The 14706-nt window shown below is 47.1% G+C and overlaps 1 protein-coding gene across 6 annotated transcripts in view; it reads right to left on the bottom strand.

Annotated features, from left to right (window-relative positions):
- Positions 1-14706, bottom strand: part of ARHGAP22 (Rho GTPase activating protein 22) — a 232792-nt gene that overhangs the window by 69968 nt on the left and 148118 nt on the right. For 2 of the 6 annotated variants that reach the window (XM_053585383.1, XM_053585384.1), the window contains exon 1: positions 13049-13286. The exons of the other annotated variants lie outside the window; for them this stretch is intronic. In XM_053585383.1, coding sequence (XP_053441358.1) covers positions 13049-13100 — 52 coding nt within the window. In that variant the 5' untranslated portion in view covers positions 13101-13286. Of the gene's footprint in view, positions 1-13048; positions 13287-14706 lie in introns of those variants that run through there. 6 annotated transcript variants of the gene reach the window in all.

Raw genomic sequence — 14706 nt, 5'->3', positions numbered from 1 at the left:
GGGGTGAGGGAAGGTCTCTCAGGAAATAGCGACACTTAGGCCCAGACAAACACTGGGGTCCTCAAGGTCAAGAGCAGGGACAAGACCATTTCCGGCAGAGAAAACTGAGAGACACAAAAGCAGCTGTGTGTGAGAGGAGGATGGGGGTGCAGGGAGCTGGGGACCGTTCTGGAGGGTAGTGGAACAGCGATGCTAAGAGCTGACCAAGCGTTTGCAAGCAGGGAGCAGTGAGACCAGCTGACAGCCTGCCCAGGTCAGTCTGGCTGCTGGAAGGTGGACAGGGTGGGGGAAGGGCCCCTGCGGTGCAGCAGGTACGGGCAGGATGGTGATGGTGGGCATCAGGGTGCTGGCTTGGGATGGAAACCAGCAGAAGGATTCAGATGCATTTTGGAAGCAGAACTGTCAGGACTTGGGGACAGTGAGTCAGACGAGGAAGCAAAATCAAGAGTTCAGACTTAGCCTGATTATCTCCAGCCAGTCTCTAGCCAGCAGACATTCAATGCAAGAGTCCAGCGGGAGGGAGTGGGGCCTACACTGGGAAACAATTCTGATGAGTTTGCCAGTAACAGGGCTGAGCAGGCAAGCCCAGGGAGCATCTGGGTGTGCAGGTCCCTGAGGACAGGAGCAGAGCATGAGTTTCCAGGCCAGGGCAGCCACTCCCTCGCCTGAGGGGGCATCTCCCTGAAGGCCTCTGCATGCCTGGAAAGCCCTTTCTTATGTTTTCTAATGGTTGCAGATTCCTCCCATAAGACCCAGCTCAGACACCACCTAGTCTGGGTGCTCCCTGACCCTTCAGGCTGTGAGGCTCTTGCCCTGCAGTCTGCCCTGTGTACCCCAGCTTGCTGCTCACCCTGCATTCTCCCCAGCCTGCAATGTCACTTCTGCTACCTGGGTCTAAGGCCATGAGCATACTGGGGGCAGATTTTCTTTATGCCCAGTGCCCGGCACAAAGTCTGAGGTGGATGGAGTGGGTGCCTAACACATGACTGTGAAATAGATGAACAAAGCCTGGATGGCAGCTGCCTATTAGCAATCTTGAAGATGTCACGAAAAATGGAACCTTCAGAAGAAGATAGGCTCAAAGGCTATATAGAACTTTACACAGCAGAACCAGTTCTATCACCCTGACCTGGTGACGACCATCTCTCACTATGTCCTCCCTTCCCATTCCCTCCCTCCAGGTCAGAGATGGGCACCTCTGTCTGCCCATCTTGCACTGCCCCTGCAGCAGCATCCTTGCCTGGGCCAACTGGCCTCTGCACCCTACAGTTTCCATCCATGCCCAGAGGAACCTACACTTTGTCCATCAGCAAAGGAATACAGGGTCCACAATAACCCATCCCAGTGTATACTGTTAGGGCAAAGTGATACACCCAGAGAGCTGGACTCTCCTGAATGGGCTACCACAAGGCTCTGCGCTGAGGAGAGCGCAGCCTGGGCCTGGCCAGCAGGAACACAATGATCTCCCCATCTCTGCCCACATTCTGCTCTCTTGCCAGTGTTCACGGAGCACAAAATCTGTGCCAGTGCAGTACCAGATCACAGAGGTGACAAGATGATGACCAGTCAGGGCTGGCAGACCCAGATAACCATAGTGCTGGGGAGAATGAAATGAAACAGGCTCAAGGGCCAGGGCCTCAAAGATGGCTCCAGGCACAAGCCACCTGCCCTGGGCTTGACTGACACTGGGTGTGGCTGAAGGCACCCTGAGAGCACATGGTTGTGTGGCAGGCACCAGACAGCTCCAGACTGTGTGATAAGGGGGCTGGAAGCTGTAACCCCAAGGCTAAGACACTGGGCCTTTTCTGCAGGAGCACTGGGACAAGGCAGGGTTTGAGGAAGGGCCCAGTGTGACAAGAGCCACATGGGGTACTACTGATTTGGATGGGGGAGTAGTAGGGGCTTAGATGAACTTGGGATGACCCATTAGGAAGCAGTGCAGTTGTGGGGCACAACCATAGGTCAACTTTTGGCTGTGGACAATAAAGAATAGGACAGGGAAGAGAGTCCAGCGCCCAGAAGAGGGGACAGGTGGGGCACAGAACTACAGTGGGAGGGCTGGTGCAGGCTTCTGGATTTGCAGGATGGAGATGAGTGCTTAGGGGGGAGGCTGTTTGCCTAGAGTCAATCATGACCATCAGGGCCCCACAGAGGCAGCTCAGAAGATGACAGAGGTCATAGCAACGAGAGGGGCAGGATGGAGCCCCAGAGGAGGCCCAGGAGGCAGAAGAAGTGCTGGTGGGGCAGAAGAGGGCAGCTCTGAGGTGCTCAGTGCTGCAGCTGGAGGAGAGGAACAAAGGGCAGGGCTTATGGAGCACAGAGGGGTCAAGAGGTTGGTCTTACTGTTGTTTCTGGTTTTTACTTTTCCAGTGAGCAATTCTTTGGGCTGATATCAAGGGTGGACAGAAGGGAGGGTGAGGACGTTGACGAGGGAAGAGGACCTGACAGTGGGCAAGATCTTGAAAGGCGGGGCTGATACTGAGACCACCAGGGAGGGTGCAGGCAAAGAGCTCTGGGGGAGCCTGGGGAAGCAGCTGGGGATGAGTGCGTGTGCATCAAGGTCTCAGGGACCCACCAGTGTGCTCTTGCTCTTTCTCAGTGCTGTTGTGCTCCAGTGCCACCTTCTTCCCCACTTCTCAACCTTGAGCAACAGTGCACAGTTGGAGAAAATGAAATTTGCCCCCAAAGAAAGAAATCCACCCACCACAGAGCTCTAAATACACCTGGAAACATGCCCCGGAAACGATGAAATCAGACTAGTGCTCTCAGAGTACAGAGCAAGTACATTAGCCCTCTGCTATTAGGGGAGTGGAATCCTTCTCTGCAATCAGATCCCGCTCACTCACATTTTGGCTTCTGTGAGAGCACCCACAACTAGGATTGCTCTATTTGCAACAATCTGTCTTACACTGATTCTAAGTGTGATTAAAATCACAGCATATCACACCCTGTTCCTGAGAAAGACCTGCAGCAATCCCTCATGCCCACCTGCAGTTTTGAGGCTACCAAGAGAGCCAAGGGCTCCTGGAGAAAGGCCCAGGCCCTGGGTTTTATGGGCATAATAATGGCACCTCCTAACGTGGCTCTGGCACTTGATGTATTTCTGCCATCCTCTTGATGAGATTGCAGATTATATGAGTTTTCTACTTTATTGAGTACATCTTTACACAGAGACAATAGGCTAAAATATTCTGTTGTAAAAGTTTAATTCAGAAACATCCAAGAATGAAATCAATAAGAACAGCTGTTGCGGCCGTCGGCGTGCCCTGGAGCTCCTCAGCGCGGGAACCAGGGACAGTCCACAGAGACCCGGTGTCCGCGCTTGAAGGTCGGGACCGCAGACTTTCCCAACTGCCGCACGTGGCTTTGCGTGGCCAGCAGGTGCTTCCTTCCTGAGCCGGCTTCGCACCTGCTGACCGTCGGGCCCGAGAGGATAAATCCAGTGTTTCCTGTGTGGGCGATGCAGAACAATCCACAGGTGTCGTTTGTTCTTTCCTGAATTTCTGCGACTCACACAGCGTCGAATTGTGTACAGGCAGAAACACGTGCCACTTGTTATCTTCAAAATCTGTCCAAGTTCACTGACATAGAAATTCTTCCAGAAGTCATCTTCTCCAAGCAGCACCTAGGTGTAAGCGCCGGTGGCGGTGACTGCTGTGACTTGGGCTTCCTCATACAGTGGAAAGGCCAGTCAGGTTCCAGAACAGGGATCTGCCTGGGTAATAAGATTTAAAGGACACAAAAAGGAATCTATCCAAAAGTGAGTAACCTGAAATCGCCAGTTTAAGAGACTGAATGTTGAAAGAGTAGATTAGGGGGAAATCTGGAAAAGAGGAAAGTCAAGCCTACAGGTTCTGGGGGGGCGGAGCAAGATGGCAGCCGAGTAACAGCTTCCTTGCATCTGGGCACCGTGAGTCTGGGGAGATAGGACTCCAGGCATCTCTGGCTGGTGGGAACTGCCTATCATCACTCCTATGAGGATACAGGGAGTCAGCGAGAGACTTCTGGACCCCAAGAGGAGGACTAAAACAGTGGAAAACCGGCAAGTGGTCGCGTGTGTTCAACCCGTCTAAACCCGCCCACAACTGTAAGTTCAGTAGCAGCGAGACTGCAAACCAGAAAGGCCTTACCTGTGAACTCTTTTGATGTCCTTGGACTTGGCACTGAGTTGAACTGCCTTGGGGAAGGCCTGAGTGGGAGTGCGGAGAACTTTGGCCGTTGTCTAGGGCCCCAGTCTGAGCCGCTGAGCCAGACGGAGCTAATAGTGTTTGGCGGTGGGTCACACGGATCCATTGTCAGTGATCTGCCCCGGCAAGCTCCGCCCTCAGGGTCACAGAGCTAGAAACGGGTGGGAGCTGGTAACCCAGCAACCAAGTAGCCTAAGGGTGGGGTCTGAGCCGCCTCGCAGCCCTAACCCTCAGGGGCAGAGTGAGACTGGTTTTGGCACACTGAGTAAGTGGATAGCCACTTCAGCAGCGATTCCAGCGAGAAAGCTGGGAAAGCTTCTGCTCAGCAAGTTTACAAGTTCAAAGTGCCTTTTAAGTGGGCTGAAGAGAGATTTAGGGTGTCTACCTGCTGGGGTTTGAGAAATCGGCAGCCTCCAGTCGTATCGAAACTGTGACTAACATCCCATACCCCAAAAGACCACGTGTTGCCCAGACAATATTCATCAACATATACAAACTGCTTTGTTTCTGGTTGTGTATTTTTTTTTCTTTTTTTTTTGTTTGGTTGGGTTTTTTTGTTTGTTTATTTTGACGTTGTTGATGTTCTTTTGTTTCTTAATTTCAATCTTTTCCATACAGATCCCTTTTTCTTTCTCAATTTTTCTAGTTTAATTATAATTTCCCATTGCTGCCTTTTTTAATAACTACAACTTCATTTTTGCTAGTGTTTCTACCACTATCACTTGGTTTTTCACCCAATTTTATCGCCATAAAGTTTTCTGTTTGCTTGTTTTGGTTTGAGTTATAGCATTTTTGTCTTTCCTCTCTACTTGGTGGAGGTGGGGTACTGTGTCTGACCAGGTTAGCAAAGAGCTGCTGACCTCAAGGGAACCACCCAACTGGGCACCCAACCCCCAGAAGGTGGGGTTTTTTAAGGTTGTGTCAAAGTACCCTACTGTACACCTATATTGCCCTGTCTCCCTCTTTCTGTGCCTCTCTTCTTTTTGTCAATATTCCTTATCCCTACCCCCTCTCCTTTCTCTATCTTTCTTTTTTTTCTTATCACTCGGTCCTCCTTTCTTTCATCCCTTTTTTGCTCTTCAACCTTCTCACCTTTCTGGTCCTGTAACCCTTAGTCCACAGGCACGAGAACTTAAAGAGCAAGAGGAAGTGAAAGGAAAATTAGGGCAAGGAAACAGATAAAAGAAATCACTCATGAGGAAGAATCAGCAGAAAACTCCAGGCAACATGAAGAACCAGTCCAGAACAACCCCGCCAAGGGACCATGAGGTAGCTACTGCAGAGGATTCCACCTATACAGAAATGTTAGGAATGACAGAAAGGGAATTTAGAATACACATGTTGAAAACAATGAAAGAAATGATGGAAACAATGAAGGAAACTGCTAATAAAGTGGAAAATAACCAAAAGGAAATCCAAAAACAGAATCAAATCAGAGATGAACGATATGAAGAATATAAAAAGGATATAACAGAGCTGAAGGAAATGAAACAGTCAATCAGGGAACTTAAAGATGCAATGGAAAGTATCAGCAACAGGTTAGACCATGCAGAAGAAAGAATTTCAGAGGTAGAAGACAAAGTTTTTGAGATAACTCAGATAGTAAAAGAGGCAGAAAAGAAGAGAGAGAAAGCAGAACGTTCACTGTCAGAATTATGGGACTTTATGAAACGTTCCAACATACGAGTTATAGGAATTCCAGAAGGGGAAGAAGAATGCCCCAGAGGAATGGAAGCCATACTAGAGAATATTATAAAAGAAAATTTCCCAAACATCACCAAAGATTCTGACACACTGCTTTCAGAGGGATATCGGACCCCAGGTCGCCTCAACTCTAACCGAGCTTCTCCAAGACACATTGTGATGAACCTGTCCAAAGTCAAGACAAAAGAAAAGATTCTGCAAGCTGCCAGGAGTAAGCGCCAGTTGACCTACAGGGGCAAATCCATCAGAGTGACCGCAGACTTCTCTAATGAAACTTTCCAAGCAAGAAGACAATGGTCATCTACCTTTAATCTACTTAAACAGAACAATTTTCAGCCCAGAATTCTGTACCCTGCTAAGCTAAGCTTCAAAATTGATGGAGAAATCAAATCATTTACGGATATACAAACATTGAGGAAATTCACCACAACAAGACCAGCTCTACAGGGAATACTTCAACCTGTTCTGCACACTGACCACCACAATGGATCAGCAGCAAAGTAAGAACTCAGAAATCAAAGGACAGAACCTAACCTCCACACTGATGCAAAAGATAAAACTAAGCAATGGACTCTCACCAAATAAGACGAACAGAATACTACCACACTTATCAATTATCTCCATAAATGTTAATGGCTTGAATTCCCCACTGAAGAGACATAGATTGGCTGACTGGATTAAAAAACACAAGCCATCCATTTGCTGTCTGCAAGAAACACACCTGGCTTCAAAAGACAAATTAAAGCTCCGAGTCAAGGGTTGGAAGACAATTTTTCAGGCAAATGGAATTCAGAAGAAAAGAGGAGTTGCAATCTTATTTTCAGATACATGTGGATTTAAAGCAACTAAAGTCAAAAAAGACAAAGATGGTCACTTTATATTGGTCAAGGGAAAACTACAACAAGAAGACATTTCAATTCTAAATATCTATGCACCCAATTTAAATGCTCCCAGATTCTTGAAACAGACCTTACTCAGTCTGAGCAATATGATATCTGATAATACCATCATAACAGGGGACTTTAACACACCTCTTACAGAGCTGGACAGATCCTCTAAACAGAAATTAAACAAAGATATAAGAGATTTAAATGAGACCCTAGAACAATTATGCTTGATAGACGCATATAGAACACTCCACCCCAAAGATAAAGAATATACATTCTTCTCATCACCCCATGGAACATTCTCCAAAATTGATCATATCCTGGGACACAAAACAAATATCAACAGAATCAAAAGAATTGAAATTTTACCTTGTATCTTTTCAGACCATAAGGCACTAAAGGTGGAACTCAACTCTAACAAAAATGCTCGACCCTATCCAAAGGCATGGAAATTAAACAATCTTCTGTTGAATAACAGATGGGTGCAGGAAGAAATCAAACAGGAAATCACTAACTTCCTTAAGCATAACGACAATGAAGACACAAGCTACCAAAACCTGTGGGATACTGCAAAAGCAGTTTTGAGAGGAAAATTCATCGCTTTAGATGCCTACATTCGAAAAACAGACAGAGAGCACATCAACAATCTCACAAGAGACCTTATGGAATTGGAAAAAGAAGAACAATCTAAGCCTAAACTCAGTAGAAGAAAAGAAATCTCCAAAATCAAATCAGAGATCAATGAAATTGAAAACAAAAGAATCATTCAGAAAATTAATGAAACAAGGAGTTGGTTTTTTGAAAAAATAAATAAAATAGATAAACCATTGGCCAGACTAACTAGAAATAGAAAAGTAAAATCTCTAGTAACCTCAATCAGAAATGATAAAGGGGAAATAACAACTGATCCCACAGAGATACAAGAGATCATCTCTGAATACTACCAGAAACTGTATGCCCAGAAATTTGACAATGTGAAGGAAATGGATCAATATTTGGAATCACACCCTCTCCCTAGACTTGGCCAGGAAGAAATAGACCTCCTGAACAGACCAATTTCAAGCACTGAGATCAAAGAAACAATAAAAAAGCTTCCAACTAAAAAATGCCCTGGTCCAGATGGCTTCACTCCAGAATTCTATCAAACCTTCAAGGAAGAGCTTATTCCTGTACTGCAGAAATTATTCCAAAAAATTGAGGAAGAAGGAATCTTCCCCAACACATTCTATGAAGCAAACATCACCCTGATACCAAAACCAGGAAAAGACCCAAACAAAAAGGAGAATTTCAGACCAATCTCACTCATGAATATAGATGGAAAAATTCTCAACAAAATCCTAGCCAATAGATTACAGCTTATCATCAAAAAAGTCATTCATCATGATCAAGCAGGCTTCATCCCAGGGATGCAAGGCTGGTTCAACATACGCAAGTCCATAAACGTTATCCACCATATTAACAGAGGCAAAAATAAAGATCACATGATCCTCTCAATAGATGCAGAAAAAGCATTTGATAAAATCCAGCATCCTTTTCTAATTAGAACACTGAAGAGTATAGGCATAGGTGGCACATTTCTAAAACTGATTGAAGCTATCTATGACAAACCCACAGCCAATATTTTACTGAATGGAGTAAAACTGAAAGCTTTTCCTCTTAGAACTGGAACCAGACAAGGTTGTCCTCTGTCACCTTTACTATTCAACATAGTGCTGGAAGTTCTAGCCAATACAATTAGGCAAGACAAGGAAATAAAGGGAATCCAAATGGGAGCAGAGGAGGTCAAACTCTCCCTCTTTGCTGACGACATGATCTTATACTTAGAGAAACCCAAAGACTCAACCACAAGACTCCTAGAAGTCATCAAAAAATACAGTAATGTTTCAGGATATAAAATCAATGTCCACAAGTCAGTAGCCTTTGTATACACCAATAACAGTCAAGAGGAGAAGCTAATTAAGGACACAACTCCCTTCACCATAGTTTCAAAGAAAATGAAATACCTAGGAATATACCTAACGAAGGAGGTGAAGGACCTCTATAAAGAAAACTATGAAATCCTCAGAAAGGAAACAGCAGAGGATATTAACAAATGGAAGAACATACCATGCTCATGGATGGGAAGAATCAACATTGTTAAAATGTCTATACTTCCCAAAGCAATCTACCTATTCAATGCCATTCCTATCAAAGTACCTACATCGTACTTTCAAGATTTGGAAAAAATGATTCTGCGTTTTGTATGGAACCGGAAAAAACCCCGTATAGCTAAGGCAGTTCTTAGTAACAAAAATAAAGCTGGGGGCATCAGCATACCAGATTTTAGTCTGTACTACAAAGCCATAGTGCTCAAGACAGCATGGTACTGGCACAAAAACAGAGACATAGACACTTGGAATCGAATTGAACACCAAGAAATGAAACTAACATCTTACAACCACCTAATCTTCGATAAACCAAACAAGAACTTACCTTGGGGGAAAGACTCCCTATTCAATAAATGGTGTTGGGAGAACTGGATGTCTGCGTGTAAAAGACTGAAACTGGACCCACACCTTTCCCCACTCACAAAAATTGATTCAAGATGGATAAAGGACTTAAATTTAAGGCACGAAACAATAAAAATCCTCAAAGAAAGCATAGGAAAAACACTGGAAGATATTGGCCTGGGGGAAGACTTCATGAAGAAGACTGCCATGGCAATTGCAACAACAACAAAAATAAACAAATGGGACTTCATTAAACTGAAAAGCTTCTGTACAGCTAAGGTGACGATAACCAAAGCAAAGAGACAACCCACACAATGGGAAAGGATATTTGCATATTTTCAATCAGACAAAAGCTTGATAACCAGGATCTACAGAGAACTCAAATTAATGCACATGAAAAAAGCCAACAATCCCTTATATCAATGGGCAAGAGACATGAATAGAACTTTCTCTAAAGACGACAGACGAATGGCTAACAAACACATGAAAAAATGTTCATCATCTCTATATATTAGAGAAATGCAAATCAAAACATCCCTGAGATACCATCTAACCCCAGAGAGAATGGCCCACATCACAAAATCTCAAAACTGCAGATGCTGGCGTGGATGTGGAGAGAAGGGAACACTTTTACACTGCTGGTGGGACTGCAAACTAGTACAACCTTTCTGGAAGGAAGTATGGAGAAACCTCAAAGCACTCAACCTAGACCTCCCATTCGATCCTGCAATCCCATTACTGGGCATCTACCCAGAAGGAAAAAAATCCTTTTATCATAAGGACACTTGTACTAGACTGTTTATTGCAGCTCAATTTACAATCGCCAAAATGTGGAAACAGCCTAAATGCCCACCAACCCAGGAATGGATTAACAAGCTGTGGTATATGTATACCATGGAATACTATTCAGCCATTAAAAAAAATGGAGACTTTACATCCTTCGTATTAACCTGGATGGAAGTGGAAGACATTATTCTTAGTAAAGCATCACAAGAATGGAGAAGCATGAATCCTATGTACTCAATCTTGATATGAGGACAATTAATGACAATTAAGGTTATGGGGGGGTGCAGAAAGAGGGATGGAGGGAGGGGGGTGGGGCCTTAGTGTGTGTCACACTTTATGGGGGCAAGACATGATTGCAAGAGGGACTTTACCTAACAATTGCAATCAGTGTAACTGGCTTATTGTACCCTCAATGAATCCCCAACAATAAAAAAAAAAAAAAAAAAAGAACAGCTGTTGCATTGCCTTAGCTGTTACTTTAATTGAAATGATATCAACGACTAATGGACTCTTTTTTGACTTTCTCTAATAACAGATACACAATTTCTAGGCAGGAGAGTCAGATAGCTTGCAGGTAGCCTGCAATAGCTATACACACACACACACACACATATACACACATACACATGCCTTTGGGAACAGACATACTGTATTATGGCTATGACAACTGAGTCAGTTTAATGTCTAAAGCAACATCTCTCAAAGTGTGTCCAAAAATATGTGTGTTGTGAGATGTTCTATGAAAAGCAGGTTCCCTGGGCAAAGGTCTAGAGACTGTACCCATAATCCACCTGACCTGGCAAGGAACAATTGCACCACTCTGTTCAAGGCTCTGAAAAGGCTTGCAGTGAAAAACCTTTCAAGCTTTAATAACTCCTGATGTCTAAGGTTATTGACCAAAAACCCCTCCCCCTGTTTATTGCAGAACTCATGAAAAATGGTCCAAACTGTCCACCACCTACCCAGACCAGCCACATGGGTTCACACTTGGTAAATGAGTCCACTGCACTTAAACATCTGCAAATTTTACATTTAAAAACCAAATATTTGTTTTCCTTGCACCGTAGACTTTCCAGCTGCACAGATGCTCTCCTCCCCACCTGGCAGGAGCTTGGCAGCCCACTCTGGCACCAATGCTCCCACCTCCTCTCACCCCAGACTTGGCCAGCTTTGCTAATTTCCACAGTCTGCAGAATCTCTTGGTGCCTGTTCCCAAGCTGCTGTGGCTAGCTGTCCAAATAGGGTGGGTAGGTAGGTAAGGACAAGTTGGGGAACATTCCCAGACCAGGTCTGTTCTTACTTGGATCAGCATAGCCAGCAGCTGGCCCTGGGCGTCTGCAGCCCCAGAATTCAAATCTAGCTGGCTCCCTTCTGGGACCCCTTATTGAGTGCATGTACTTCCTAAGCAAGGCCTTGCAAATCCACACTGGTTTCTAGGACACAGGCTCCACCTCCTGCCTTATTTACTGAGGAGGGGTCAGGAAAGACCAAAGCTGCTCACCCTGGTGAAGTCCCTCTGGCTCTGGGCTCTGACCTGCCCTTAGGGAGCATGCAGCCAAGACCCTGCCCCTGAATCCTACTGCCACCCTCACTCTTGTAATAGTGAAGACACCACACAAGGCTCTCAGCCCCACTCTCCAAGCATGAAGCCCCCCCCCCCACAAAATTCCTTTTCATTCTTTTTAAAATCAGATGCTAAGAGAACTTTGCAACTAAGGTATTCACATTTCCTTCCTAGTTTTGGCTGCAAAGGCTCAATCACAGATACTACCTTCTGGACCCATTAACTGGGCTCTATTTTCCCTGGAACTCCATATATCTTGTCTAAATGTAGGGTCCAATTTTTATACATGTTATTATAAACTACATCAAACCCCTTGTGAAACCAACCTGTACATTTATGGCATTACCAGTCTCTGGAACAAGAGGGACACATCCGTACCTTTTCTTTATCTGGAATCCAGAATATACTGTCCAGAGGAATAGGACCTAGTACTCGTTCTGGTAGAGCTGGCCTGCCCTTATGGCTTAAAAGCAAGGATTCCCAAACTCACCTGGTCATAGGAGTCACTTAGTTACTTAGGGGAACTTCTTAAACACAGCTTAGCAGGGCCTGCCCCACAGCCTATCCAGCAGGTCGGGGTGGGGGTGGGGGGCCAGGAATCTGCTTGTTTAGTAAGTGGCACAGCTGAGTGTTAGGCCCAGGTGAGTCTGGGGAGTCCTGCAGTAAAGGGATGCACCTCTATGTTCCCATTGATCAACATAGATCATTTCAGCCAGTCCAGGGTTAAGTGGTGGGGGCCACTGGCCGAAGAGGCCGTACCTCAGGCGGCCGCCAACGTCCCAAGCATGTTTCTTGGCTTTGGGCCCTCTCCAAGCCTACTGCATTCCACAAGCAGCTCTGCTCGCAGGTTTCGCCGCCTTTTGGAAAACTCTGAGTCAGGGCCCCTCTGTCCAAATTTGTGACATAGGCCAGCCAGAAGGAACGGTCTCTCTCTGGGCGGTTAAGCCGCGGAGGCGGCGCCCGGCTCTGGCCGTGCTCGCTCTGCAGAGGACCTGCCGGCAGGTCTGGGCGCCAGGGGCTTCTCCTCCCCAGCGGCGGACTTGGCCGACCGGCAGCCGGCGCCCGCAGTCCGCTTCTGGTCCTGAGGGTGAACTCTTCCCTCGGCTCTCTCCCTTCCGCGCTGGGGCTGGACCCCATCCCCTAACACCCCGCCAGCAACCTCCAGCCAGGGTCGTTGGGGGCAGAGGAGCTCCTGGACGTGCTCCCGCGTCCCGACTTAGGGAGAGACGCCCCCTCCAAAGTTCGGAGACTCTGGAGCGCAGCAGCCACACCTAAGCCCCTTCTAAAGCCGAGGCAGTTCTTGGGCCCTAAAAAACTAGCGACAAGTCCCCAAAGCCGAGTGGATAGCCTACTGCGGCGGCAGGAGGGAGCGGGGAACCCGGACCAATGCGCTCGAGCCGAAGCGCACGCACGTGCGCGCCCGAGAGTTACCTTTGGGCGCTCGCAGGTGTCCCCTCCAGTCCTTGCAGCAGCACAGCCCCATGGCAGTCGCCCGCCGCCCCGCTGCTCAGCCCTTCTTTTCACGGGCTGCCGTCCCCCCGGAGCAGAGTGGGGGTCGGGCAGAGGGCAGAGCCCAGCCGGGCGCGGGGTGCGCGCGGGGCCGCCCGTCTGCCGCTCCCTCGCCTTCACGCTCCACCACAGTTCTGTGTCGCCGGCATCGCGGCCTCGGGGCAGACCCTGCTAATCAATAGGAGAACGCGCAGATCGCGCCCGCCGCGCCGCAGCCCGCTTTTATCTCCGCGTGCCGGGGCGGCCCCGAGTCGGCTCCCTGCCCTCCTCGCCGGCCGGCGCCCTCCCCGCGGCCCGTTACTCTCCCAGGGCGCCGACCTGGGCGCGCGCCCAGCGGCCGCCAGGGGGAGCTGTGCGAGCCGGCGCAGTCTCTGTCCCACTCCTCCCAGGCAACCTGCGCGGGGGTGGGGACCACACTGGCTTGACCTCTGCCCAGAATGGAAAGAAGAGGTGCCCTCGTTGTGCACCCTCCTCCAGCATCTTAAGTAGTCAGCTCACAAGTGACTTGTGGGGGCGGAGTAGCGGTTCCAGGGTCACCTGGCTCTCAGCTTCCCAGCTTATCTGAACTGTGCAGTAGCAGGAAAAGGGAGTGTTTGTCCAGGTTACTCCTAAACCTGGCTGGTCTTCTACGGACTAGGTGACTTTGGGTAAATCACCTATCCTCTGAGACTGTTTCCTCACCTGAAAACTGAGGGGAAATAGTACTGGTTCAGATGTCACTTAGCACAAATTAAAGGTATGATGGAATGAAGTTAAACTCTCTGCACAGTTTCCACATCTATAAAACAGAATAATAGAAACTGTGTCATTGGATCATTGTGGTGACTAAATGAATTGACACCTACAAGGAATCCAGACTAGAAGTGGCATGGTGGAAGGGCTCTGCAAGAGTGAATTCTCATCATCGTCAAGTAGTGGTGGGGATTTGGGCAAAGGGCACTTTTATCGTGAGATTGACATTCATATAATCATGCTGGAAGGTAACATGGGAGCTGCTTATTGAAACTAAAAATGCAGGTACTCTGGGACCAAGCAATCCTATCTCTCAGTATGCACTCCACAGAAATGCTTGCCCATATGGCCAGGGAAACCTAGATAGGGCTATTCATTGCAGCCTTGCTTGTAATTGCAAAGATTTGGAACCACCAAAATGTTCATCAGTAAAAGGATTACCAAATATACTGGCATTTTCATAAAATGGAATGTGATATAAGCAAAGGGAGCTAGGGCTCAATGTTTCGAGATCTATAGCTCTTATGTAAAACACACACCCACACCCACAATATATTACTGTAGTGCTCACTCTATGCCAGACTCTGTTCTAGGCACTTAGGCCTGAAAAATACATGGGGAGGAAAATGGGAAACCAAAGGTGGTGGATGTCAAGAGCCTTTGGCTGCTTTACAGTGGTTTTGTTTTGTAAGTACGTGCATATTTGTGCTTTACTGTATAAATTAAAGTAAAAAATCAAATGAGAGAAATCATATTTGTAAGTGTCTGGCACAGAGTGAGACAAAATTCTTTCTCACCCCTCCAGTTCCAAGGAGCTGTTCCCAACACTGTAGCAGGGCTGTGGCCAA

Source organism: Nycticebus coucang, chromosome 3 (assembly GCF_027406575.1).
Source record: "Nycticebus coucang isolate mNycCou1 chromosome 3, mNycCou1.pri, whole genome shotgun sequence".
Classification (NCBI taxonomy): Eukaryota; Metazoa; Chordata; class Mammalia; order Primates; family Lorisidae; genus Nycticebus; species Nycticebus coucang.
The sequence above is the reverse complement of the archived record's forward strand: the minus strand, read 5'-3'. Positions and strand labels throughout refer to the sequence as shown.